Source organism: Quercus suber, unplaced genomic scaffold (genome assembly GCF_002906115.3).
Source record: "Quercus suber isolate HL8 unplaced genomic scaffold, Cork oak 2.0 scaffold_819, whole genome shotgun sequence".
NCBI classification, from domain to species: Eukaryota; Viridiplantae; Streptophyta; class Magnoliopsida; order Fagales; family Fagaceae; genus Quercus; species Quercus suber.
Window position 1 is genome coordinate 220,089 of NW_027070249.1, and position 26,071 is coordinate 246,159.

The 26,071-nt window shown below is 34.4% G+C and overlaps 2 protein-coding genes across 2 annotated transcripts; both read left to right on the plus strand.

The window, feature by feature from the left end:
• Positions 1-1,158: 1,158 nt before the first annotated feature.
• Positions 1,159-2,537, plus strand: LOC112039619 (uncharacterized; the record flags this gene model as incomplete). The annotated part of the gene is given in 1 exon segment (XM_065767536.1): positions 1,159-2,537. A coding segment is annotated over 1 exon segment (1,026 nt), but the record flags the coding sequence as incomplete, so codon positions are not given.
• Positions 2,538-22,541: 20,004 nt separating this feature from the next.
• On the plus strand, positions 22,542-23,072 carry LOC136064979 (uncharacterized). The gene has a single exon (XM_065767532.1). It carries the CDS (start codon positions 22,542-22,544, stop codon positions 23,070-23,072), a length of 531 nt encoding a protein of 176 aa, XP_065623604.1.
• Positions 23,073-26,071: the final 2,999 nt, after the last annotated feature.

Below are 26,071 nucleotides of genomic sequence, written 5' to 3' on the forward strand. Positions count from 1 at the left end.
TTTTTTTTTTTTTTTTTTTTTTTTTTTAATTTTTAATTTTTTTAATTGCAAACCCCATATTAGTATCTTCCAGCTCTCTACTTATATTGAATTCTTTAATCAACGAATTTTCTAATTCTCTCTTCTTCTTCTTCTTCTTCTTCTTCTTCTTTATTTTTTTATTTTTTTATTTTTTTTATAACAAAAAAGGTAGATAATTCTCATTTTGATATGCCATAGAATGAGCTAGTTTTTATTTTTTATTTTGTTTTAACGAAATCTTTTCTTCTCTACTTTCCAAATATGTAATGGAATTGTGACTATGTTCCTGTCTTGTTCATATATGTCTTATGGACTAAATAATTATCATATAGCTTGCACCAAAACTGGTCTACAAACTCTACACAGTCTTATCTCCTCACATATTTAAGAACTGCAATGAAGCTGATGTTTCACACTGTTTGGACGTTAACTCAATTCACTTCTCTGTGAATGTCAACCATTATAGCGTAGTTATCTGACTACATCATATCAGAGTTACGCGTACGTGTATCTAGAACCAAGATTCACAATTTTTTGCACATTTACATGCTTTTTAATAAAAATTTATTTAAATAATTAGTTTAAACTAATTTGTTTTGTGGCCACCCTGACTTGAAAAAAATGTATATATATACTTACAAAAAAATTATATACTAAATTAACCTATTTTGTTCTTCTTAATAAAATGTTAAACACTTGACTTGAGAATTACAAAAATTTGAGTTCAACAAAAATAATAGTAATGCTATATTCATAATATTTTCACAATAAATATTATATGGTAAGTTGTTACTAATTCTAATTTAAGCTCAACACTAACATGTTTTACCTACCAATAACAGCTTGTTGCATAAAATTTGTTATGAAATTGTTGTGGTCATTTTATTATTCTCATTTTAGCATTTTCAATTTTCAATTTTCAATTTTCAATTTTCAATTTCCACTTTATTTCTTAGTAGTCTTTTTTTTTTCTTTCATTTTGTCTTTTTATTAGATTTTGTATAATTTAAATTTCTTACTCACCACCTTAAAAAAAAATTTATAGAGACTCTTTGTCATTGTTTTTAATGCTAAGAACTTCAAGCACAGAACTATGTGGCTTAATCATTTCTCACGTTTGTGAATTAAGGAGGAACGGCATCGGGGATTGCTGTTGGCGTTCTGCTTCTAGGTGGTGTATCTTTTCTACTGCTGGCCTTTCTCCTGTTCCTCTCTATAGGTATTACATTTGCAGCGCTACTTCAATACAAGGAAGTTCGTCAAGAGGGTCAGGGTTTTCCCTGGTATCAAAAAATAGCCCCAGTATTTTTGGTTTCTGTTGAGGAAGGCGAGTGGACACCGAAAAAACCATATGTAACCATTTTAGAGTCTCTATATAAAGATTATAGAGGCCCTCCAAAGGCCAAGCTCTCACAGATTTCTGGGGGCAGTTCCCATACACAAGGTGCAGATGACAAAACTGAAGATGCAGAAGCACCTTTTATCCAAAAGCTGTTTGGAAAACTCAAAATATACTACACATTGCTTGAGTCTGTTATCCAAAAGCTATGTGGAGAACTAAGAATATACTACCCATTGCTTGAGTCCGTGAGACGTGTTTTGCTAGCGATTATGGCTGGTCTCTATGAGGACAACCCGTTTTCTAAGATTCCTACCAGATTCTCCTTATGGATCAATTGTTTTCATCTCTTTTTCCTTGTTCTCGAGAAGCCATTTATTGAGAAAAACATTCAGTTGCTTGAGATCATGGCAGTTTCCAGTGAAGCATGCATATCGGCTATTATGTTTGTTCTCGGAGGGAAGAAATTGTCAGCCAAGGATGGGAAGAAATTTGGAATTCTCATGCTTATAATTGTCCTAGTGGGAATTTTACCACGGATAATGAATGAATTGTATACTTTGTATAAACAGATAAAGCATCTGGACTCTGAGAAGCATTCCTTCTTAACTGGTTTGAAAACAGCTGCATCTGGATTAACTTCGCTTTTCAGCTCCAAGAAGTTTTCATTAAGAAGGCCCCCAGCTTTAAAGGATAATATTGCAGACTCCAACTCTAAACCAACCTCTGTTGCAGATGAAGATACAGCTACCTCTACCTCTACCTCTAATCAAGTCAAATCTCCAAATCAAGATCGAACAAAAATTCACCAGTCCTTTGGCTGAAAGTAACAGGAACTCTAGGTGTAGGAACAGGAACAAGAATTCTTGGAGTAGGAACTCGAGAACAACTGTTCCAGAAAAATCATGGTTGAAGCAACACCACTCTTTGATTTAGGTGCTATCTTTAGTTGCTTAGTTGTTACATGTTGGGATAGACTTCATCCTTTTATCCTTAGCATTGTCTTTGCTTATCATTTGTTTTAGTTCACCTCAACTTTATCTCATTGTTGAGTTACGTTTTCAAGCATATAAGGCATCTATAAAAGTCTATGAACAATTATAATAGATTATTATCAGAATGTATATGAGAAAAATCAAGCTTATGGAATTTCTTCTTTGAGGATTACTTGCTTTCCATATTTCTCTCTTTTGTCACCATCTCCCCACGTGGGAAGAACAGTGCAGCTCACGGCAGAGGGGGTTGTAACAAATGCTAGCTTAGTAGCTTTAGTAAGGATGAAAGTGGGAGCCCTACTTTAAATACATCTGCTGATTTCAAGTCAAAACCAAACGGCTTGTACAAAGATTTAGAAGCCATTTATGCATTCAAGCGAAAGTAATGATTCACAGAACACGTCATTTAGATTACTGGTCTCATTACAGTTACTTTACCCATCTTCCAACAGCTGATGCAGTGCTAGCCCCACTACTTTTTGAGAAGTAACGAGCCATGGGTGATTGCTTAGGACTCTGGAGATGGGGTTGTAATCCTTTTATTTCTAAACTGTGACCCATTTGTTGGGCTCATAGTAGTAAAATTTTGGCTCTTTGAATAGCCATGAAAGTTCGAATTATAAAAAAATTATTTGAAGTGAACTTGTTTGTGTTTAGTTGTATGTGCATATTTGCAAGCATCAAACGGCTTTAGTTGTGAGAACTGCAAATTAACATCTATTATCTAGGGAAATCAACTTTGCTTCAAATCAGATCTAAAAGCTTTTTTTTTTTTTTTTTTGGATTGACCAATTGTAGCTTGATTATCATCATTCTAGCTTGTTTTTTCCGGTTAGATCTAGTTGGATGTTTTCTTTTTCTTTTTTTCTTTTTTGATGAATTTGAAGGGGAGGGGAGAAGAGGGTTTCTACTTATGTTAATAATAATAATAATAATAATAATAATAATAAATTGTCAAATTTGTTCTTATGAATTATGATGTCAAATTATATATTTATTTAAATTAAACAAAAACTTATAATTTGTCAATTTATATTATGTCTTCTCATTATCCTATTACCATTTTATTTTCTAAAAAATCTAAACTTAATGAAGGGATACCTATTCCCATGATCCTACTTAAATTTTAAAATGACGTAGAACATGCATGTCACACCCCAAACCCAAAAGTGTCAAAAGTATGAAAAACCGAGCCTTCAAGAGAGATTGTAGGAGATTTTTTTTTTTTTTTTTTTTTCTTTCCATTTGATAAAGTAAATAAATATATTGATCTCTCCACAATATCAGTCAAAGCTCTATGACACATTTACAAACAATACAAACTGCAAATCAAGTGTCTCCAAATATACATAAAAATCCAAAGCTCCAAATAAATAAACACAAAGTTATGATCCTCTCTAAGATACATAACCTCAATAAAAATGTAGGCCTACCACGTTCAAGGCTAACAAACTTCAAGAGCCCAACCTCTAGTAGAATTAGCTATGGCCTCGATAAATTTAGTAAGTTGAGTCACCAACAATTTACATCACAAATCTCCCATTTAGCATAGTACTCCAATCACCACTGATAAACTAAGCTCCATGCCCAACATATAGCTAATTTATTTGTAAAATTGTTAGATAGTGGGATGACCTAAAGCCCTGTAAGTAGCATAATTAATGAGGGTGAGGGAAATGCAAGTCTCATAATAATTATCATTTTTACAAAACACAAAACATGTTACACTTTGGGAATTTCCACTTAATTTTTGCAAAATCAATCTCCATGGATAAAATGACAAGAATGATTGAAACAATATAGCACAAAACTTTTTCAAAATATCTTAACATGAAACTACATAATGTATATACTGTGACCAATAATAAAATACCGTTTCAAAACCAAAAAATCCAACCTAAGGCCACATGACAATGACGTCACAAAGACAAAATTCAATACCATCACAAAGGCAGAACTAATCTGCCGTCACAAAGACGGAACTCAATTGTCGACACACAGTTGGAACTCAATAACTATCACGAAGACGGGTGCTAAGATACCAATGTCACACGAACTATAGTTCTAGCTAGGTAATCACACGTCACGGCACAGTGGTAAAACATAAAGAGCTTACTGATTACATGAAATCAAAATATCTCAACATGAAACTACATAATGTATATTTTGTGAGCAATAATAAAAAACTATTTCAAAACCAAAAAATCCAACCCTAGGGCCATATGACAACGTCGTCACAAAGACGGAATTCAATGTTGTCACAAAGATAGAACTAATTTGTCGTCACAAAGATGGAATTCAATTGCCGACACACAGTCGGAACTCAATAACCATCACAAAGACGGGTGCTAAGATACCAATTTCACACAAATTATAGTATCTAGCTAGGTAATCACATGTTACAACACAATGGTAAAATATAAAGAGCTCACAGATTACATGAAATTAAAACACAGTTCATTTCTAAGTAGTTTCATAAAACCTTTTAATATCAAAAGATATTCACAAGCTTCTCAAAGCCTTCAAGCTCATTTCTTGTCAAGAAGATTTTGTATCAACTTTCCCAATCATCAAAGCATCTTTAAATTTTGCAAATAGTGCAATAAATCCATAAAATCCATTCCCAAGAATTTAATCAAAGATGTTAGTCTTTTCCATGCTAACAAATCATGTATTTCTACATATGCAATAAGAAATATGATTCACTTTTAAATGCTTCATGCATTTTCCATAAATGATTAACAATAACAGTACACATAGTACGTTTTAGGAAAACCATGAATAATGTTCCAAAATGGGTTTAACCATAAAATACTTTAGTGCAATAATGATTCTTTTTTAAAAATCTCACTAGAAACCACTTACCTTAGCAGTCTAATCCAAATTTACCTCAACCGGGCACTGCATTCAACCAATCAAGTTACTAGGTCCATCACTATGTACCTTGGAACCTAGAAACACAAGTATCAAGCCTATTAATAACAAGGCCTATTGCAAATTACACTATCATATTTGTCTCCATATATAGGAAAAGATCCCCTCAAAAATCAAACTTAAGGCCCTAAATCCTAACTTGACCATCCTAAGACAAGTACCCCTACCCAAATGGGAACCAAGCAAGCACACAAGAAACTCGTAAGGATATAACACAACCAAAACCTTTTATTTCCCTACCACAACCACAAGTCAAGCAAATGCAACCTCATAACTCATTGAGGTCATTCGTCAAACACTTGAACTAAACATGACCTTATCTATTGATTATTGATTAGATGGGTTAGAGCATAATTACCTAAAATAGAGTAATGGGTGAATATAGGTAACCAAAGATAAAAAATAAAAACTTAAAATCCTACTGCATTAGCCTACCCATTTCCCTCCTAAGATGAGTTTTAGTTACAATTGCAACTTCAAGAACCTTTTTTAGGGTGGTCATTAAGAAACTTAAAATAACAACAAAATTTAATAAAAAAGAATTCTATATATTGCCTTTTATATTTTGAAATCATTGTATGATAGTCTCATTATTAATACTATAAACTACTTCTCTTTAAAATTTTAGTTTAGTAAATTTTTTTTTTTTTTTTGCATTTTCTTTTTGTTTGAAAGATCCTAATATATTAATAATGGGACTAAAGTTTAATATTATTGAACCTAAAAATATTTAGGGAGGTCACAATTTTTTTTTAGAGGTAGAAAAATCATAAATTTTTTTAAAATTTATATATAATTTTTATTTATTTCCTAGAGGTCAAGATGGTCTTGTGACCACCCTACCTTCAACATGGAGCCACCCTTGGCTATAATTGTTCCCTATCTTTAAAGAGCATTGTTCATTCTCTAAATATTTTGCTTTTTTGTATACAGTCTTGATAACTAGTAATAAAATAAAGTGGATGTTTTGAAAAGTGAATTTGATGTTGGTAAAAAAAAAAAGGTTAGTTAAAGGAGAGAAAAAAAATTTATTCTAAAATAGAGAAACAAATTTTAGGGAAGTTGCTACCAAATAGCTTTAGCAAGTCAATACCAAAATTAGTCTTAGCAAGTCAATACATAAGATTCCTTTTCTTTTCCATCAAAAAAAAAAAAAGATTTCTTTTCTTTGGTAAACCAGTACAAAAGATTGTTGGCTTTACAATTATTGTTCTTTTGCTTTTTGAAAATTCTAACCTTACAATGTGGGTCTTTTTTCTTTTGAACATTTAGTGGGAAATGCCAAATGGTGATATGGGGAATATGGGAGGAGGAAGAGACAAAACAAATGGGTACCAAATATAACGATAATCAGATAAAAGTCACTTTGAACTGTTTTTCTGTCATTTATCAGTGAAGATCACATTCTCCCTCTCTTGATAAACTTATTGATAAGGTGACAGAAGCATGAAAAATTTGGAACCAATTAGAATGCCTAGGATGAAAATGTGGAACCAATTTGCAGATTACAACTCTGCTTCATGCTTTTAAAAACTTTAGAAATCAATTGGAAATGTAAATAACAACAAACAAAACAAACAATGGGTTGATATGTGAAATAGAGCTGGAAATTTTTTTTCATTTTTTTCATTTGACCCCTTAAGCAATATGAGTAAACATTTTATGTTTGGGAACAACTTACCTAATTTTTCTGTTGAAATTACTATAGATAAAAGATAAAAACTAAATAAAATAAGTTGACTATTTATTTTTATTTTTTTGCTAAAAGTACTTAGCAAAAAAAAAAAAAAAAAACAGGACTTGTAGTAAGAAAAAATGTGAGGAAAAACATAAAGTGAGACCAGCAAATATAATAGCTTTTTGACTAAAAATAGTAAATGACCCTAGCTTTTTGACACACAAAAAAAAAGAAAGTATTTGGTCATGTGAAGGATAAGGTACAAATAAGATTCTTTGTTGCAGGACCAATGTGAGACCTAAAAACAATAAATTATTTAAGGAAAAAGCCATTTGATCATTGGAATCCAAACACACACTAATTCCAATTCTTTAGTAAAGTTCTTGAATTCACAAAGTAATTTTTCCATTTACGGATATTTGTACAATCTTGATAAGAATTTGACTATTCAAAATGCCTAGGATGAAGATGTGGAACCAATTCACAGATTACAACTCTGCTTCATGCTTTTGAAAACTTTAGAAATCAATTAGAAATGTAAATAACAACAAACAAAACAAACAATGGGTTGATATGTGAAATAGAGCTGGAAGATTTTTTATTTTTTTATTATTTTATTATTNCAGGACTTGTAGTAAGAAAAAATGTGAGGAAAACATAAAGTGAGACCAGCAAATATAATAGCTTTTTGACTAAAAATAGTAAATGACCCTAGCTTTTTGACACACAAAAAAAAGAAAGTATTTGGTCATGTGAAGGATAAGGTACAAATAAGATTCTTTGTTGCAGGACCAATGTGAGACCTAAAAACAATAAATATTTAAGGAAAAAGCCATTTGATCATTGGAATCCAAACACACACTAATTCCAATTCTTTAGTAAAGTTCTTGAATTCACAAAGTAATTTTTCCATTTACGGATATTTGTACAATCTTGATAAGAATTTGACTATTCAAAATGCCTAGGATGAAGATGTGGAACCAATTCACAGATTACAACTCTGCTTCATGCTTTTAAAACTTTAGAAATCAATTAGAAATGTAAATAACAACAAACAAAACAAACAATGGGTTGATATGTGAAATAGAGCTGGAAGATTTTTTATTTTTTATTATATTATTTTTTTTTTCATTTGACCCCTCAGCAATATGAGTAAACATTTTATGTTTGGAACAGCTTACTAATTTTTTTTTGTTGAAATTCTATAGATAAAAGCTAAAAACTAAATAAAATAAGTTGACTATTTATTTTTATTTTTTTGCTAAAAGTACTTAGCAAAAAAAAAAAAAAAAAGTAAAGCAGGACTTGTAGTAGGAAAAAATGTGAGGAAAAACATAAAATGAGACCTATAAACAATAGCTTTTTGACTAAAAATAGTAATTGACCCTAGCTTTTTGACCAAAAAAAAAGTATTTGGTCATGTGAAGAATAAGGTACAAATAAGATTCTTTGTTGTAGGACTAATGTGAGATCTATAAATAGTAAAATATTTAAGGAAAAGGTCATTTGATTATCGGAACCCACACACTAACTCCAATGGTTTAGTTAAGTCACAAAGCGAGTCAGGAAAGTTCTTGAATTCACAGAGTAATTTTCCCATTTATAGATATTTGTACAATCTTGACAAGAATTTGACTATTCAGAATCCAAAATCTTTTGACTCTTTTATTTTGTAGCACTAGTTTGGCTACATGTACAAGGCACGTGGTTGGTATTATATAATTTAGCAATTACGATTAGATTTAGACTTGATTTGTAACACAAACAAAAGATATAATCATTTGATTTTTGAAGTGCTTAAAAATTATACCATTAAAAGAGACGTTAATTTGACTACATAAGAAAGAAGCACAAAAAATATTAGAAGAACAAAAATAATAATAATAATAATAATAATAATCTCAATAGCTCGCACATAGTAGATTCACAAAAGAGGCGATTTGCTTGCCAATATTGAATAACAAAGACATACACAGTGTAGTAACAATGTATCAATTTGTCTTGTTGGCTAGGCTGCTACATTAACTGAGATGTGTTACCAGTCTTTTTGAAGAACTTGGATTGAGATCCTCTCTCTTCCCATTTCCCTCTCGTAACATTTTTTCACATTTTCACTTTTTAATCTATACATTTTTTTTTAAACTTTTTTTCTTCAATAATTAAGATTAAAAGTTTTTTTTTTTTTTTCAATTCTCAATTTCAATCATAGAAAGGTATCTAAATCCGAAAACCTTGACTGGTTGTTATTGCTTATATGGACAGTTTAAATGATGCCATTATTTTTTATTTAACTTGTCGTTGTCTTTCAATTGTTTTGGACTGATCTAATGATGTCTATAATTTAAATGATGTCAGTTTTCTGACATTGTGGGCCGGACCAAATAATTTTCCAAGGAAAAAGGAAAACATGGCTCTACTATATGATTGGAAGCTGTCCATGGCATGCACGTGGAAATGTTTCTTCTATCAAATGAGAAAAAGATAGAGGTCTTGTTATAATCAGTACTGAGGATAACGGTTTATCTAGATAAAAGTAGCTTTGTCTTCCCTGGCCAAATTCTTCCCGGCATTGGATAGTGGAGGCAAAATTATTGAATTATTTACTTATTTTGTTCTTTTTTTTTTTTTTTTTTTTTGGGAGATTGGAAAGGGCGTTAATTGATTTACTCTCTTTACATGAATGAGACAATATTGTGTCTGTCTCTACGTACAAGATCCTCCTTATTATAGGTCAACTTCTAGATGAAAAGTCTTCCTATAACATTCTTAAGGTTTTCAAAGTATAACGAGCCCAAGACACCTAAGGATATGTTTGGAACAAAGGAAATTTTGACTTCGAGAAGAAGAGAGTCGAAGGAAATGTGACCAAAATGTACTTAATTATAGTTCAAGTGATTTTCTTTTATCCTTTGTTATTTATTTATTTATATATTTCTGAGAAGTAAATTTTTTGTGCTCTTTGGAATTATTTTGCATTAAGGTTTTGAAACCCAGACCGGACCATATGGTTTGACCGAGAAAACCGTGAACCTCTCACAATTATGGTTCTTTTAAGCTTAAGAACCGGTTTATGCCAAAAAAGTAGGGAACTGCGGTTCAACCGCACTGTTTTGAGAACCGTGATCAGACCGCTTCTCACAGTTCCCTTTGAATCTAAACCTTAAAAAAAAAAAAAAAAACACACACACACACACACACACACACAGAAAAACAAAAGAAAAATAAACACAACTATTGGGATAAGAAAACGTCTGATCTGACCCAGAAAACATCTGATCTTTGTTTCAGTCTCTTTGCTTCACTCTCAAAAAACATCTCAGATAATCCAAACACAAAACAAAATCCAATTCTTACAATAAAGTTGAATCAGAACAAGAAAAAAAAAAAAAAAAAACAAACAAACAAACTGATCTGATCCAGTCTGGTGGTGGGGAGGAGGATGAATGGCAGTGGGGCGGCGAATGAGGTAGTGCTACATGGTGAACGCCGATCTCCACTGGCTTTGTCCTTTCGGCGACCTCGTTCTTCACTGGCCTTCGATTTGTGCACCACGATCTCACCGGCACTTCAGATTCTCCTCTCTCTCTCTCTCTTCTCTTTTCTCTAATGTGAATACTGAATATGTGAAAGCGATAACTGTGAAGTAAAATTTTTTTTTTTTTTGAGAAGGAACTATGAAGTAAATGTGAGGTTGAGAGTTAAGTAATAAATTGGGTCCGTATGAAAATGTGTGGTGGTCTTCATCCTTAGTTTTATTATTATTATTATTATTATTATTATTTTATGTAATCGTGTGGTTTTTTTATTTATTCAAATGTGTGGTATTTAATATTAAGAAATGTGAATTAAGAAATACTACCACAATATTTTCACAATAAATTTTAAGTAATAGATTGTTATTAGCTAATATTGGTGAGCAAAAAAATAATTTCAATGGTGGATTCAAATTAGAACTAGTAACAACTTTTCACATAAGATTTTGATGTGATTCTTGTAAAAATATTGCAAAAAAATATTGTGGATATAACATCATAATTCTTTCTTCATCTGCTTTTGTTTGTATTGCTTTCTTATCTCTTCCTTTAATTTCATTCACTTTTGTTTCTAGTGGTTTTTTAGGTTTGTGAATGTGAGCTAGATAGCTAGTCGCGTGACATTGGAAAGTGGAACTTGGAAAGACAATCTGATGCTTTTAATTTTCTTTTTATAAAAAAAAATGATTATTATTATTATTGGATAGATATTTAATATTTGGGCTATGGATGGATATATTAGATATAGTTAAAATATGGATTTATAGTTTTAATTGGACTATTTTAGTTAATTTTTCTATTTTTTACTAATTTAATATTTTTATATATATTTAAATAATTATTAAATTAATTATGACGTCATCACAGTTCGACTCCGGTTTGATCTCGGTTCAACCTTAAAAACCTTGAACCTCTCCCTTTTACGGTTCAATGAATAGTCTGGGTCTGAAAACTTTGTTTTGCATATCAACATACAATCATTTATGCAAAGCTCAAAGCTCCAATATAATGGTTAGGACTTCAAGATTTAGGTCATATAAAGAACCAAAATAGAAGGAAAGATTGATGCTAGTCATAATATGAAACTAAATCATTATGTAAACAAGTTTTTTTTTTTTTTTTTGCACTAGAGCTGTTTATTTGATAAATCAATAAGAATTACACTAGAGCAGCTGTTGTGTTTTTTGGCATTATACAAAAGAAAAGTTCTTTGTCCCAAAGTTATTTGATAAATCAAGATTTTGTTCTTTTATTTCTCACTTGATTTTTCTAAAAATATCGAAAAACAACTGGCTAGGCCGCTATGTTAACTAAGATATTACTAGACTTTTTCAAGACGGATTAAAATCAAGTGCAATATCCCTGATGTAATAGTATTGGATGGTTGAGATTGAGAGTTAAAAAATCTATTTTCAATCTCAACCATTGAATAAAAAATTTTATAAAAAAAATTGACAAAAAGTTAAAAAATAGAAGTGAAAAATTAATGTGGGAGGAAGTGGGGTAATTGCATCTGCACCAGATCCAAATCCTTCAAAGACCTTAACATCTTTGAGCATTACCCCAAAAGGAAAGGTTTTGCTGCATACTTATATGCAGCAATTGTTAAATATGAAGGTATGTGGCAAAAAAAAAAAAAGAAGAACAAATGTCTAAGATTTACCTGAACATGCGCAATATAGGAATATTTTTAGATGCCCGGATGCCAATGTTTTAGGTGTTACTATTGTTGATCTAGACAGTTTTAATGAACTCAGCGTGTTATTCCGCTTGTTGTTGTGTTTTTATTGGTCTGAACTACCTAATGATGTCAACAAGCTGACGTTGTAGACCGGGCCTAATAATTTTCCAATGAGAAAGGAAAATGTGTGGGTCTGTGTAATCAGTGAGGGTCCAAACTCCGAACTTGGGGCTTTATTATTTTCAAAGAAAAAAAAAAAACTCGGGGTTCTGTCATTAAATTTTTGAAAAATTCTAGGGACACAAAATAAGCTTCACAATTTTTGTCATAAGTCCATACATTGTAAGTTATAAGTAGTGAAGGTGTGAACCCATTATTTTACCTTCACTACTCACAACTTGCCACATAATAAGTTGCGACAAAAATTATGAAATTTTAAGCGTCCCTAGTATTGTTTTACCTTTTATATATTATCACTTTTTAATTCTTACTTAATGGTATTATTTAATACGTCTAGCTAGAGAATAATATATTGCTAAAAAGGAAAAGTTAACAGATGCTTTAAGGGAATTTGTTTATAAAATATTTTTATAAATTTTATATAGGAAAAAAAAAAAAAAGCAAATAAATCTTTTCACAACTTTATATATTCTCATGCATGCATCTTCCTAATTTAGCATTTGGATAAAAACTATTGCGCATACTCTATCATAAACACATTTTTTAAATTGAAATCGTGTTTTCAACTCACGATTTCAGTTCAAAAAATGGGTGTGTATCCGTGTGTGTAACATGGTGTATAATAAGTACTACCTTTTATCTTTTGAGTAATGTTTATTACACACATTTTAGTCCACACAGTTTTGCATGCACGCCCCAAATAACAGAACTTGTATTGCAATGGAGGATATCATTTTTTTCGTAGCTTTGCAACAGAGGAGGTCCCTCTATCACGATGGCTTGTAGTGATGGCCATGCTACGTTGTAGACGGCAGAGGAAACGACACTCATGGGCTATGGCTTGCTAGTGATTTTCGTAGATTTAAAGAGAGAGAAACTGGTTGGTCAACAACAAAATATAAAGAAAGGAGTATTGAGATAGGTAGGGTTGGTGGGGAAATTAATTGGGATTACACGTTCTACTTGGCTACTAGCTAAGATTAAAAAAAAAAAAAAAAATCAATATATTGATAAATTGCCACGTTGTGGCCAAGCAACCATTTTTTATTTTTTTTTTACAGTAAAATATAAGCACGAAACAGCAAAACAATATCTAATAGATGGCCAACTAAATTAATAGTTGCAGATTTTTTTAGAAGGAAATATATATATATAGTTAAATATATAATTATTAATTATTAAATTACTAAATAATTATTATAATGTCATCTGTTCGATCATCAGTTCGATCCAATTAAACTAAAAACTAGAAATCACTTATTTTTTTCAATTTTTTGATCGACCAATCTAATTTTTAAAACCATGGATAGAAGTATAGAAAGACTTAAGATAAAATAATGAGGTATCATTTAAAACTTTTGATTAGATAATAAGTTTAATATATATTGTTTTATGTCATTCAAAAAGTGACACTCATTATTCTGTTAAACATATAATTAAAAAACTAACAGAAGTTAACAAAGAGATTAATAGCACTTATTTTTAAAACTTTAGGGACCAATAATGCTAATTTCAAATTTCAAGAACCAATAGGACTTACCTTGTAAACTTTAGAAACCAATATTGTAATTTTACTTTTTTTTTTCTTTCTAAAAATTAGTCTTATCAAGTCAATACCAATAGTCTTTTAGCAAGTCAATACATAAGATTCCTTTTTTTTTGGTAAACCAGTATGCTTTGCAATTATTGTTCTTTTGCTTTTTGAAAATTCTAAAGTTTCTAACCTTATAATGTGGGTCTTTTCTCTTTTCAATTATTAGTGGCAAATGGCAAATGGTGATATGGGGACTACATGAAGAGGACTAGACAAAACGATGGCTACCAAATATAATTTAATAAAAAAAAAAGGGGTACCAAATATAAAGATAACTAGATAAAAGCCACTTTTAACTGTTTTTCTATCATTTTTTCCTGAAAAATTAGATAGTGGAGGCAAAGTTATTAATTTAAGTGACCTTACAGGTCATCTGCCCATTGCCAAATTATTAAAAATTATCAATGAATAAGATCACGGGGTCCCTCTCTTGATAAACTTATCGACAAGATGGCTGGAGCCTGAAAGATTACAACTCTGCTACATGGTTTTCAAAACTTGAGAAATTAATTGGAAATGTAAACATCAACAACAAAACAAACATTGGGTTGATATGTGAAATAGGGCCGGAAGATTTTTTTAATCTTTTCCTTTTGACCACTCGAGTGATATGTGTAAACATTCTTTATTTAGGAACAATTTATCTAACTTTTTGCTAAAAATATTATAGATAAAAAATAAAATACTAAGAAAAAAAGAAAAAAGAAAAGTGGGACTCGCAATGAGAAAAAAGATGAAAAAAAACATAGAATGAGACAATCAAATAATAGCTTTTTGACCAAAAACAGTGCTTGGCCCTAGCTTTAAAAAAAAAAAAAAAAAAAAAAAAAAAAAAAAAAAAACCAAAAACCAAAAACCAAAAACAGTACCCAGTCTTGTGAAGAATTAGGTAAAAATAAGATTCTTTGCTGCGTGTAAAATGCATCTTGCAGGTGTGATTTCGTCTTCACAGCACTTTGATTAGGGCTCAAGTACTTTTACCCAATTACAAATAATCTACAAAATTATATAAAAATTGAATAGAAATTACAAGCAAATTTGCATAGAACTAAGCCAACAAAAACAACAATCTAACAACATGTGATATGAAAGAATTATAACAAGTACCATGAGCTTAACCCGTCAGCTTCTGCTTTGGCTGACGGGTCAGTTATGACGGATGTTATAGGCTAAACGTGAAGAAAGGCATGCTGACTAGATCAAAACAAGCCGACGGACTGAAGGCTCCAAGTCTAACTGACGGCAATTTGAAACCCCTGGGCTACTCAACGTAGCGAGAAGCTGATGCCAACTTAGCTGAAGGGGAGAATGCAAGCTGACGGTTTCAAGGCCGACGGTTCTATGAAAACCATGACTTGGTCACCACGCATGGGTTTTAGGGAAGTTGCTTGTATTCCATGCCCAGTATCAGAGTCCTATAAGGAAAGGATTCTGCAATCTACGCGCATAAGGATTCCTATAAGGAAAAGACTTCTGCTCCAAGGAAGAGAGGTCCACCCTCTACTACTATAAAAACCCCAATACCCTCATAAGTCGAGGTACGCATAATTAACCCCGCTCTAGCACTCTAGAGTTGAAAGAAGTTCTGACTTGACCTTCGGAGGGTATTTGGCCGGCACCACACCGGTGCTCTCTGTGAGGTCATCTCCTTTTTTGATTGTGCAGGTGTCGTTTTGAGCGTACAAGCATCGTGCGATTCACTGGTGAGATTTTCGGCATCATCAACATGTTATTTTGTTCTCATATTTGTTGAGATTGGAAAGGACATTGGTTTACTCTCTTTACATGAACGAGACAGTGCCTCATGTTTATACGTATAAGACCCTCCTTATAGGCCAACTTCTAGATGAAAAGTCTTCCAATAACACTCTTTAAGATTTTCGAAGTATAAAGAACTCAAGAAACCTAAGGATATATTTGGATTGGAGGTAAATGTGAGGAGAGGAGAGTAGAAGGAATAAATGTAACCAAAATTTACTTGATTAGAGTTCAATGATTTTCTTTTATCCTTTGTTTGTTATTTATATATATTTTTGAGAATGAAGTAAATTTGTTCTCTTTGGAATTATTGACTTGTTGCCAAGTAGTTATGTACTAACTTTCTATACTTAAATTTCCAAACAATGGTTTTAGAGTCGAACATAATTCAAGTTGGTTCCTGCACCATTACAGATTTATCAATATATATAGTAGATGAACATATGACTGAGTTTTAAACTCCATTTATCAATATACAATCATTTACATAAGGCTCCAAGCTCCAAATAAATAGTTGATTTAGTTTATATTAAAAATCAAAATTGAAGGGAAGATTGATACTAATCATAATGATACTAAATCGTTATGTGAATAAGATATATACATATATATATATATATATAGATATATATATATATATATATTTTGCACTAGAGCTTTTTATTTGAGAAATTAATCAGTAAAAAACTAAAAATCACACCACAGCAGCTGGTGTTTTTTCGGCCCATGCAAAAGAAAAGTTCTTTGTCCGCCAATTGAGGGCTCTAGCAGTTTTTTTTTTCAAGAGAACCTTAAAGCTTAGATTTTTCACTTGATTTTTCTAATTTTAAATTCACGTGGGCTCAAAAAATATTTGAAAAACAACTGGCAAGGCTGCTACATTTTGTATTGAGATTCTCTCTCATCCCTCTCACAACAGTTTTTTTCACGTTTTTTACTTTTTAATCTTTATCTTTTTTTTTTAATTCTTTTTTATTCCATGGTTAAAATTGAAAGTGGCTTTTTACAACTATCAATCTTAGCAGGTCTGTTTGTTAAGGTTGTTTGAATAACAGTTTTCAGTGTTTAAATATTGAAAATTGTGGGCCCCAAAAAAATAACATGTTTGGTAGGAGTGTGTTTTTAGGAGTGTTAGAGTTACGTTTCTCATTTTAGGATGTATAAACATTGAATTTAGAAAACTCTTCTTATCGGTTTTAAGTTTTCAAATAATATTGTTCAATGATACTTTTGTAAATATTTTATAAACTGTAAGTCCTACTGATTAGACTACACATTATCACTTTAAAAAAAAACACACATATATTAAACACACAATTATATTTTTTTTCACTTTTAAAAGACGTTATTAGAAATACAGTACCAAATACATTTTTTGCATTGTTCTTAATTTGCAAATTTCAACTCTGCTACATGGTTTTGAAAACTTGAGAAATTAATTGGAAATGTAAATAACAACAAACAAAGCAAACAATGAATCGATTATAGTAGGGCCATGTTTTCCTTTTGACTCCTCAAGTGATGTGTGTAAGCATTTTTTGTTTGGGATCATCTTATCTAGTATTTTTTCTTTTCTTTTTTTTTTTTTTAAAATTGAAATATTACAGATATAACATAAAGCGAGACAGGCAAAAGGTAGCTTTTTGACTAAAAACAATACCTGGCCTTAGCTTTATGAGCAAAAACAATGTGAAGAATAAGGTACAAATAAGCTCCTTTGTTGTGGGACAGTGGCGACTCCAGGAATTTTTCTTAGGGTGTTCTTGAGTGGGCTTGCCCTGTTACAATTTTTTTTTTCTTCAAATTCTTTGTTACAATTTTTTCTTTTTTAGATTTTAGTTCAAATTTTTTTTTTTATAGCTTTTTCTTTTTGCTTGAAAGCAATGTTATGAATACCGTTTTGGACCCTGTTTCGGTTTGTTTTGTGGAACGTGTAAGGTTGAAATTTATCAACCATCTTGTTGGCTTTATTCCGTGCCAATTTGCTTGTAATTTAAGCACTTAGTAACCCTGTATTTAGGTGGGATTATTGTAAGGGTAGTGTGTGAGGAGATGTAAAGAAAAGCTCAAGTATGTGTAAAGAAGCAGAGCTTCGCGGCTAGGACTCGCGGGTGGCTTGCAGCTGCAAGTCGCCAACTTCAAGCACGTGAGATGCACGCAGGGAAGGTGAAGGGTCGCGCCAGCTATCGCACTACAGGACAAAAGTCCCAGGCTAGCCAGGCCGTTACGTCGCGACTTGATTTCGCGACTAGGACAAGCTACGAGACCAAGCCGCCAATTTACCATGTTTGGCAAAAATTGTCTCTTCGTATTCTTTTCTCACCTCACTATATATAGACCCTTATACCCATTAAATTAGAAGAGCTTCTAGAGAGAATTTTGTGAGAGAAAACCCTAGAGAAAAACAAGATTGCCTCATCCCCAATCTTCATCTAAGAAACTCTACAAATTCCTTTATTCTCTTCCTCTCTATTGTCATACTCTTGAGAGGTCTTTTACCAAATCCTTATCTCACCACACCCACGTCTGTAAGAAGGTTTATTTGGTGCTGAGGGAAGCAGTTTGGAAGGAACCAATATACATTGGTTGATGCTATGGTCAAGTAGCGGAATCCGGGAAGCTAGAAAAGAAAAAGGTTCGGCGTAACCTCATTGGAGCAAGAAGCTTGGAGGGTTTAGGTACCTGGGTAGATTAGGCTTGGAGGGTCTATTGCTGTTCATGTATCACAACTACATTTTCTAGTGGATTATTGACCGCTTGGAGGGCGGCGGAGAGGTTTTATGCCGAGGGCTTCGGTTTCCTCTTCGGTAATACATCGTGTGTTGTCTTTGTGTTTGCATCTCTCTTCCCTTTATCTTTGCCTTATATTTACTGCTGTGGATGTGTTTATATTTGGCTTAGATTAGTTACCTTTTCTATGATTGGCTTATGTTCATGTTCCGCACATTAATTGTTTGATTGTAAGCTTGAATTGGTATTTTTATAATTTGGGGTCTAAACGTTCAATGGTGTTTCATACCCATATTGAACTTTCAGAACGGAATATTTTGGTACTGATTTATTTCGACGAACCGTTTCAGGGTGTTTCAGGGTTTCTAAAAAAAATTAAAAATAATATATATTTATATTTTCTTATACAACATAAAATTATTGATCCAAATAAGAAAACCTCAAATAAAACAAATCATTTAATTTTTCTTTTTTGACACTCAAATCATTTAGTTATTACATAACAATTACTATTTTAGAATATTAAAACATAAATATGTAATTAAATAATGAAAAACAACAACTAAAAATAGTACAAAAGTGTATATATGTATATCAAGTATCAACCCACTGCAAAACTGCTTAACATAGTTTATTTTATTTTTTATTTTTTTGTCTTTTATAATGTGTATTCACTTACTTTTAAAAACCACAGACCATTACCCCAATTCAGTACCACGACCCCATCCACCCCCACACAGTAAGAGATAAGAGACAAAAGCCGATCAGCAATTTCAACAAAATTACATATTTTTATATTTACCTACACTTACTCAAACAGTAAAAAGCTAATCAATATAATTTATATTGTCAAAAGAAGACAAACAGTAAAAAGCTCAGCAATTTATATTGTCAAAAGAAGGCAAAAGCCTTATAAAAAAAGAAAAAGAAAAAGAAGAAGACAAAAGTAGAAAAGCTAAGCAATTTATATAATTATATTGTCAAAAGATAAGTCTAAACACAACACACAAGTCAGACACTCAAACTATGAGAGAGAGAGAGAGAGAGAGCAGAGATGAGATAGGAAAACCGGAAAAGGAAAGAGAACTGAAATACCGTCGCCGATCTCGCTTCTGTCGTCGCCGATCTCTGCGTAACGGTCAAGCTAACGGTCCAGAACCGTCAGGCCAAGGTGTCTGTGGTGCCCTCCGCGACCGCGCTAGTCATCAAGGCGCTAAAGGGACCGGAGCGCGATCAAAAGAAGATGTGCTCAATATGGGTTTGAACTTTGTGGAGGTCAGACTCGTGGGCGAGGACGTGCTCGATGGTGTCGTTGTCAGTTTGGCCATGGGTTGTGGGTGACTGTGCTTCGATGGTTCTGATTGGTTCGTGGGTCCGATTGGTTCATGGTTCGTGAGTTTTTTTGGCCATGGATCGTGGCTGATTTGGCCGTGGGTTGTGGCTGATTTGGTTCATGGGTTTTTTTGGTCGTGGGTTGTGGCTGATTTGGTTCATGGTTTTTTGGTCGTGGGTTGTGGCTGATTTGGCCCTAGGTCGTGAATGATTTGGTTCGTGGGGTTCTTTTTTTTTTTTTTTTTTTCTTTTTGATAAGTATGGCAAAGGATGTTTATGGCACTGTGAAGGAGATTATGGGAGATTAGGATTTGCTTTAGCCTTTGTTGGGTTTGGTTTTTTTTTTTTTTCCTGAGAATCCATGGGTTTGCTACTGTTGGGCTTGATATGGGCTTGATGTTGGTTGGGCTTGCCATTCGTTTTTCTTTTTTAGAATCCGTGGCTTGCCGTTTGGTTTGTTACAATTTTTTTTTTTTTTTTTTTTTTTTTTTTTTTTTCAGATTTTAGTTCAAATTTTTTTTGGGCTTCTTTTTTTTTTCCCTTGAAAGTATAACAAATATTTTTTTTTTTTTAATTTAAGGGGGTTCCTAATTTTTGTTGAGGGTGTTCCTACATTTTTTTTAAGAGTAAACAAATAAAAAAAATTAATTATTATATATAAAAATTTTTTTCCCAGGTTGGCGCTGCCACTGCTGTGGGACCCACGTGAGACCCGTAAACAGTAAAAATTTTACGAAAAAAGACAGCTAATTATTAAAACTTGTGGGAGTAAGAGTCCAAATTTGTATACTAGGCCTTGGGCCCTATTCGAGGATGTGGATACGTCTGAAGAGGAGTAAATAATTGGGAGAGACCCTAGAATAGAGGATCATGCAAGGAAAAGATAGAGGATATAGTCCGAGGAGGTTGTCCTTCTCGAATAGAATGAATATTGGTTAAGCAAGTACTTAGGCGATTTAGATGACCTTCCAGGAAATTCCAACGATAAGGATGAACTTCAGGCACGTACAAAGATGATAATAATACAGAAATATTTAAAAGAAAAGTTGTTACCACCGCATTAAATGTACTGCAGCAACTTTTCTGGCCGCATTTATGTGGAGAAGACCCCTGAACAGTGCAGTCTCAACCGCCACCATTCACAGAGAGCTAAAGAAGATGCTTGATGGGACATATACTCAAGTGAAGACTTAGATAATGAACAAGTGTACGATCAAGACGGTTTAAAAGGAAGTTATATAATGTAAAAGACCTCCCATAAGAGGGGGAGGGAAGGATATAGAAAAAGGGGAGAGAAGTAGATTGACTATGGCATTAAGGATTATCTTAAATTTCACGAACAGTTCAGTTCATAATTCATCTCCTCGGACTTCAATTCAATCAAGTTTTAAGTGTGTTTTTGTGTTGATTCATCTTTTAAATCTTTGCTAGCCGTTGTCTAATTCAAATATAGCTCAGCTCTTTCACTCACGCTCTACAAATTTATTGTATTGGGCTCATTGGGCTCATATCCCATCTCTTTTGGGCTTGAGCCACAAAACGTGACTCTACAATTGGCGCCGTTTGTGGGAAGAGCTTGAGCGATTGTGAACGCAATGTCTAACTATGGCAGAACCAAGTCCACAACAAGCAGAGTCAAGGGCATCTCAACATGGTGATCCTTTCCTCAACCTTGAGTGGAGAGGTGACCATGAAGGAAGTGTAAACACCGTATATGCTGATGAGAGTCAACCTCGAGGTGGAAGCCATATCTCCCATACAAGGAGTAACAGGGGCATGCAGCTGGAGATTGACTAGTTGAAGAGAGAATTACGTCATGCAAAGAGGAAGCGAGCTTCCCCTGACAATGATGTTTCTTCTGATGATGGAAGAGACATTAGTTATAAGCGGAAGTCCCGAACCCCACCCAGTGAGTCTTTCTCTTACGAAAAAGAGCTCCATAACGAGTGGCGGTTTAAAAGCTCGCTACACAGTGGCGTAGGGAATGATGTTAAGAGCAGAGCCTTAAACCAAATCTTCAAGTCTCCATTCACATGTAAGATTGAGAGGGCAAGGCTTCCCCGGCGTTTTCATCAGCCAACGTTTACCATTTACAACGGATGCACAGATCCTGTTGAGCATGTGAGTCATTTCAATCAGAAAATGGCTGTTTATTCCAAGGACGAGGCCTTGATGTGCAAAGTTTTTCCATTTAGTCTCGGACCTATTACGATGAGGTGGTTTGACGGCCTAAAGGCAAAGTCCATAAATTCCTTCCACAAGCTCACTCAAGCATTTGGTTCCTGGATTGTGACCTACAGGAGAGTTCCTAGGTCGTTAGCTTCCCTACTGTCCTTGAGCATGCAAGAGGGTGAAAATCTTAAAACGTACTCCGACAGATATTGGGAGTTGTTTAGTGAGATTGAAGGTGACTTTGACGATGTGGCCATCAGCACATTTAAGCTCGGCCTTCCATCCGAGCATGGTTTAAGAAAATCCTTGACTGGTAAGCCCGTTACCAACGTGCGTCAGCTCATAGACCAGATTGACAAGTATAAAAGTGTTGAAGAGGACCAGCAGCAAGGGAAGGGAAAGGATAAGGTTATCCCTCAGGAGAGAAGGGATTTCAGATCAGATCGATACATTAATAACAAGCCGTGTAGGGATTTTGCTGGACAGTCAGGATCAGCAAATCTTTAAGCAGTCAATGATGTGTTTAGAGAGCCAGTGCATCAAGTGTTAGAGAAGATTAAGAACAAGTCGTTCTTTAAACGACCGAATAAGATGATGGGAAACCCTGAAAGACGTAATCATAACCTCTATTGCCAATACCATCAGGATTATGGGCATACCACAGAGGATTGTAAGAGTCTATGGGATCATTTGGACCAACTTGTCCGCGAGGACAAATTGAAACAACTCCTACATCATTCCACTGGCCAGGGGAGCCAGGCAAGTTCGGAATCTCAAAGAGATGATTCTTCAAGGCCCCCCTTGGGAATTATCAATGTCATCTTTGCCGCACCGGAGAAAACAGGATCCTGGCCATCTCGGATAATGTCCGTGGCCCGTCTATCCACAGGAGATGTTGATCAAGATCCGAAGAGGGCTAAAATGGATATTCCACCAGTACTGGGCTTTTCGGATAAGGATAAGATTGAAACCATCCAACTCCATGACGACGCTTTGGTGGTTACCCTCAGAATTGGAGGGTATGATGTGAAGAGGGTGATGGTGGATCAAGGTAATGGAGCTGAGATAATGTACCCCGACCTTTACAAGGGGCTGAACTTAAAACCGAAGAACTTAATGCCCTAAAGTTCCCCTCTGATGAGTTTTGACAGAAAGGTCGTTGTCCCGTGGGGTCAAATACGACTACTTGTGCAAACTGATCTGGAGATAGTAACGGTAGATTTCATTGTTGTAGATGCATATTCACACTATACAGCAATCGTGGCCAGACCTTGGCTTCATACACTAGCGGCTGTTTCTTCTACTCTGCACTAGAAAGTTAAGTATCAATCAGAAGGCTAGGTTAAGGAAATTCTGGGAGATTAATCTATGGCCAGACAATGCTTGGTGGCTGCCATACAACATAAACCCGAAGATGAGTCCTCGGCCCATCCAGGAGAGGATCTATAGCAGTTAAAACCCCTAGCGTTGCCCATCGATAAATTAACTGAGGAGGCAAAATGTGAAGATTTGGTAAAGGTTGCTATCAGGGATGATCCAGAAAAGTTTTTTCAAGTTGGCTCTTAGTCCTCAAGAAAAGGAAGAGCTGATAGAATTTCTCAGAAGAAATATAGATGTATTTGCTTGGAATGCCTATGAAGCCCCAGGAGTGGATCTAGAATTCATCTGTCATCACCTGAATGTCAACCTACTGGTCACCCCTAAGAAGCAATCTCCTCGGCGCCCATCCAAAGAGCACACTGATGCAGTACGAGAAGAAGTAGCAAAGCTCAAGCAGGCTGGAGCGATTAAGGAAGTTTTTTATCTCGAATGGTTAGCGAATACTATGGTAGTGAAGAAGAAAAGTGGGAAGTGGCGAGTGTGTGTAGATTTTACAGACTTGATTAAGGCTTGTCCTAAAGATCCATTCCCCATGCCTAAAATAGACCAGTTGGTGGATGCAATTGTAGGCCATCCTCGGATGAGCTTCTTGGACGCTTTTTAAGGTTATCACCAAATACCTTTAGCTTTAGATGATTAGGAAAATACTGCTTTTGTTATTCCCATTAGGAATTATCACTACAAAGTGATGCCATTTGGTTTGAAAAATGCGGAATCCACATACCAAAGAAAGATGACGAGAATGTTTGAGCCACAATTGGGTAAGAGTATTGAGATTTACATAGATGACAAGGTGGTGAAAAAGCAAAGTTGTTTCTGAGTGTGCAAAGGATCTTGGAAACATTGTTGAAGTTCTTAGAAGGTACAAGTTGCGTCTAAATGCTTCCAAATACTCATTTGGCGTGGGGTTAGGCAAATTCTTGGGTTATATGGTAACTCATAGGGGAATTGAGGTCAACCCCAACCAGATAAAGGCCATCAACAATTTACAACCACCTCGGAACCCCAAAGAGGTCTAGAAGTTAACTGATATGGCCGCTGCTTTAAACCGATTTATTTCTCGATCAGCAGATAGATGCAGACCTTTCTTCTTGTTGATCAACAAGTGGAAGGGCTTTGAATGGACTGAAGAATATGCTTGAACTTTTTAGCAGCTTAAGGAATATCTTGCTCGGTCACCTATCATGTTTAGTCCTGAAATAGACGAGGTCCTATATGCCTATATCGTTGTGGCTCCTTATGTTGTAAGTTTGGTGTTGGTACGAGTGGATCGTGGTGTACAAATGCCAGTTTATTACGTGAGTAAGTCATTGCATAAGGCCGAGATTCCTTATCTACCACTGGAGAAAGCCATCCTGGCAATAGTGCTTGGTACGTAGAAGCTGCCTCATTATTTCCAAGCACATACGGTTGTTGTTCTTACCCAACCTCCGCTTAAAACCATACTCCGAAGTGTTGACTACACAGGGAGGATTGCTAAGTAGGGCATAGTCCTAGGGGCTTTTGACATCAAATATGAATGTTCAATATGTGTGTAAAACACCCTTGAACGTTTAGACCCCAAATTACAAATTATCAATTCAAGCTTATAATCAAATAATTAATGTGCGGAACATGAACATAAGCCAAACATAGAATTGATAAACAATCTAAACCAATTATAATCGCATCCACAACAGAAAATAAATGGCAAAGATAAAGGAAGAGAGATGCAAACACAAGGACAACACACGATGTGTTATTGAAGAGGAAACTGAAGCCCTCAGCGTAAAACCTCTCCGCTGCCCTCCAAGTGGTCAATAATCCACTAGAAAATGTAGTTGGGATACATGAACAGCAATAGACCCTCCAAGCCTAATCTACCCAAGTACCTAAGTCCTCCAAACTTCTTACTTCAACGAGATTGCGCAAAACCTTTTTCTTTTCTAGCTTACCGGATTCCGCTACTAAACCATAGCATCAACCAATGAATATTGGTTCCTTCCTAACTGCTTCCCAAAGCACCAAATAAACCTTCTCACGGATATGGATATGGTGAGAAAATGATTTGGCTAAGGACCTCTCAAGGATTTAACAATGGAGAGGAAGAGAGTAGATGAATTTAAAGAGTCTCTTAGTGAAGATTGGGGATGAGGCAATCTTGTTTTTTTCTAGGGTTTCTCTCACAAAATTCTCTCTGGAAGCTCTCCACATTTCATGAGTATAAGGGTCTATATATAGTGGTGTGTGTTTGGAATACGAAGAGTCAGTTTTTCCCAAATAGGGCTGGTTGGCGGCTTGGCCTCGATACTGGTCCAAGTCGCGAGATAACGACCTGGCCAGCCTGGGTATTTTTGTCTTGTAGTGCACCAGCTGGCAAAATGCTTCAGCTTCCCGCATGCTTGGCACGTGACTCTTATCTAGCGGCTTGCACCTGTGAGCCACCCGCGAGTTCCAGTCACGAGTCCCTACTTCTTTGCACATTGAGGAACATTTCTTCATACTCTTTTCACACACTACCCTTACATGAATCCCACCTAAATACAGGGTTACTAAGTGCTAAATTACAAGCAAATTGGCACGGAATAAAGCCAACAAGATGGTTGATAAATTTTAACCTTACAAGATACATGCCTCGCACTTCCATCAAGGGCCAGGTCTTTACGGATCTAATGGCCGAATTTGATGAGCCCCATTTAGAAGAAGCAACACCAACGCAGGTCATGGATGAAAAATCGGTTGACATGATTTCTCAACAAGGTCCC

What these genes read in the sequence shown, in the direction of transcription:
- LOC136064979 (XM_065767532.1), top strand. Translation starts at nt 22,542, where the DNA reads ATGGGAAACCCTGAAAGACGTAATCATAACCTCTATTGCCAATACCAT.